Here is a 2,260-nt window from a genome sequence, read left to right on the forward strand (position 1 = left end):
TGACTAGCAGGAACCAACCGGATTGTTTTGGGTTTTTCCTGTGATAGACGAGGAAGATACGCAGACAGCACACGCAGAGCTGCTGCAGAAAGGAGAGAAGGAGAGCCGAAAACGAGTCTAAAGTTGATAAAAGTGATATTTCTAAACTAAAAACTTGAGAAGAGAATATTTTTTTCAACCTGTCCCTGTGTGGAAACGGTTTGATTTTTGTGATGAAAGGGACTTGGTGAGTGTAAAATAAATGTATTTTATTTTGTGCAATATAATATATAAACACCAACAGTGAAACATTATATACAATAATTTACAAAATGAATTGAAATATAAACACAAACAGTGAAACATTATATACAATAATTTACAAAATGAATTGAAATATAAACACAAACAGTGAAACATTATATACAATAATTTACTAAATGAAGGGCTTTCATTGTCTTTTACATTTCTGATTCAGTGTGTGTGGTACATCCTGAAACAGTTCCTGTCCAGCTGCATGCAAAGCCCCACCACCTTACACTCCTCACACTGCCAGGGAGTGCAGTGTTTGCAGAGCACGCACTGACGCCGTCCCTTGCTGGCCTTTTGGCTTTTTGATTGTCCAGAACTGGTGGGGACAGGGAGGTGGTTGGATGTGGGCACTTTGGGCTTTGTTTTTAGGGGAACTCCTAACAGTTGTGATGTGAGCATCTCCTGGAAGTCCTGCCTTGTGGGGGGTCTTTCGCCACGGATGGTCGACATCTCTTTGAAAATAATAAAGCTGTTGGTAACAGCAATGTCCAACATGTGTTGGAAAATGGTGATGTACCGCCTCTTTGTTTTTCTGTGGACCGTGTTAGTGCCCAGCAGCTGGTCAGACGTGTCCACTCCTCCCATGTAGCGGTTATACTTGCCCACTGCTGTGGGCCTGGGGATAGGCACCCGTTCATATGTGCCATCTGCCTTCTTCCTCCACCGCAGCACCGTCTCTCCAGCGTACACCAAGTGGACATTTGTACACATAGACACCTCCCTTGTGTCCATCCACTTCACAAATAAAAGGTCTCCATCCCTCAACCAGCGAATGGACCCTCGTGGAGATCTCTTTGTCAGGGCGTTCTCTGTTGTTGTGGGAACCCCGATCCTCCCCTGCCTGTAAGATCCACAGGCTCCAAACCCTTGCTGACCCAGGTGGCGGAATAGTTGTGGGCTGGTGTAAAAATTGTCACAATAGACAATATACCCCCTTCCCAAGTAGTCCTTGTTGACAAGGGAGGAAACAACATCAAATGACAGTCCATTCACTGATCCTTGGGATTTGGACTTTCCCGTGTACAGCTGGTAGTCGACGGTGTAGCCATTCTTGTCTGCCAGTACAAAAAATTTCAGGCCCCATTTTGTAGGCTTGTCCCTCATGTACTGCTTGAAGGACAGCCTTGCTTTGGTGGCTACCATCCGTTCGTCCACCAAAATGTGCTGTCGAGGATGGTAAACAGCCATGCAGCAGGTCCGCAGCATATCAAGAAGTGGTTGGACACGGTGAAGGAGGTCATAGTTCTCAGTTCCCCTGGCAAGGTCATTTTGGCCATCTTCTTCAGGGTCACTTATGTGGAAAAGGGACAAAATGCTCTTGAACCTGTCCCGTGTCATGACCGTAGCGGGGAAGAGCACTTCAAAGATAGTCTGTTGTCTCCAGAAGTCTGTCATTTTAGGGAGGTTCATCACTCCCATGTAGAGCAGAAGACCAATGAATTTCTTCAGCTCCTCAGGGGTTACATCAGTCCAGTGATATTTTCTCCCTCTCTCCTGGTGTCGAGCAGCACTTTTGTTAGTGTTGGAGCATAGTAGCCTCCACACCTCTGCATCAAAAAAAAAAAAAAAAATGTTGAGAGGAGTGCATGTCCCACTATTTAGAGGAGCTTGGATTCCTGGTGTCCGCCTGGGAACAAATCCTCTTCTGTCTTCCATGCCCTGGAAGTGGGACTAGGTGGTAAGCGGCTCGTGAAAGTGCCCCCCCTGCAACTACTGTGGCCACCAGATGGCCCATCTCTCAAATTCATACTGAAAAAAAGAAAACAATAACCAAAAAAAATAATAATTTTGTGTGATAATTGTATGATAACATTGTGATAAAAAGACAGATTTGCTTCAGTTTATTACTTACTCAGGTGAATCTGGCAAGACAGTCTCTCCTTCACTCACTGCCTCCTCAGCACTGTCCATCTCCATGGAGACACCCTCCTCTATGAGGCGCTGTAGTGGCTTGGGTACCCGTGCTGAC

At 45.6% G+C, this 2,260-nt stretch overlaps 1 protein-coding gene across 1 annotated transcript; it reads right to left on the minus strand.

Moving 5' to 3' along the window:
* Positions 1 to 453: 453 nt before the first annotated feature.
* On the minus strand, positions 454 to 1,701 carry LOC117377330 (piggyBac transposable element-derived protein 4-like). Its single transcript, XM_033973708.1, has one exon. It carries the CDS (start codon positions 1,699 to 1,701, stop codon positions 454 to 456), a length of 1,248 nt encoding a protein of 415 aa, XP_033829599.1.
* Between the last annotated feature and the right edge of the window lie 559 nt (positions 1,702 to 2,260).

The sequence above is a fragment of the Periophthalmus magnuspinnatus genome, chromosome 10 (genome assembly GCF_009829125.3).
Source record: "Periophthalmus magnuspinnatus isolate fPerMag1 chromosome 10, fPerMag1.2.pri, whole genome shotgun sequence".
Classification (NCBI taxonomy): domain Eukaryota; kingdom Metazoa; phylum Chordata; class Actinopteri; order Gobiiformes; family Gobiidae; genus Periophthalmus; species Periophthalmus magnuspinnatus.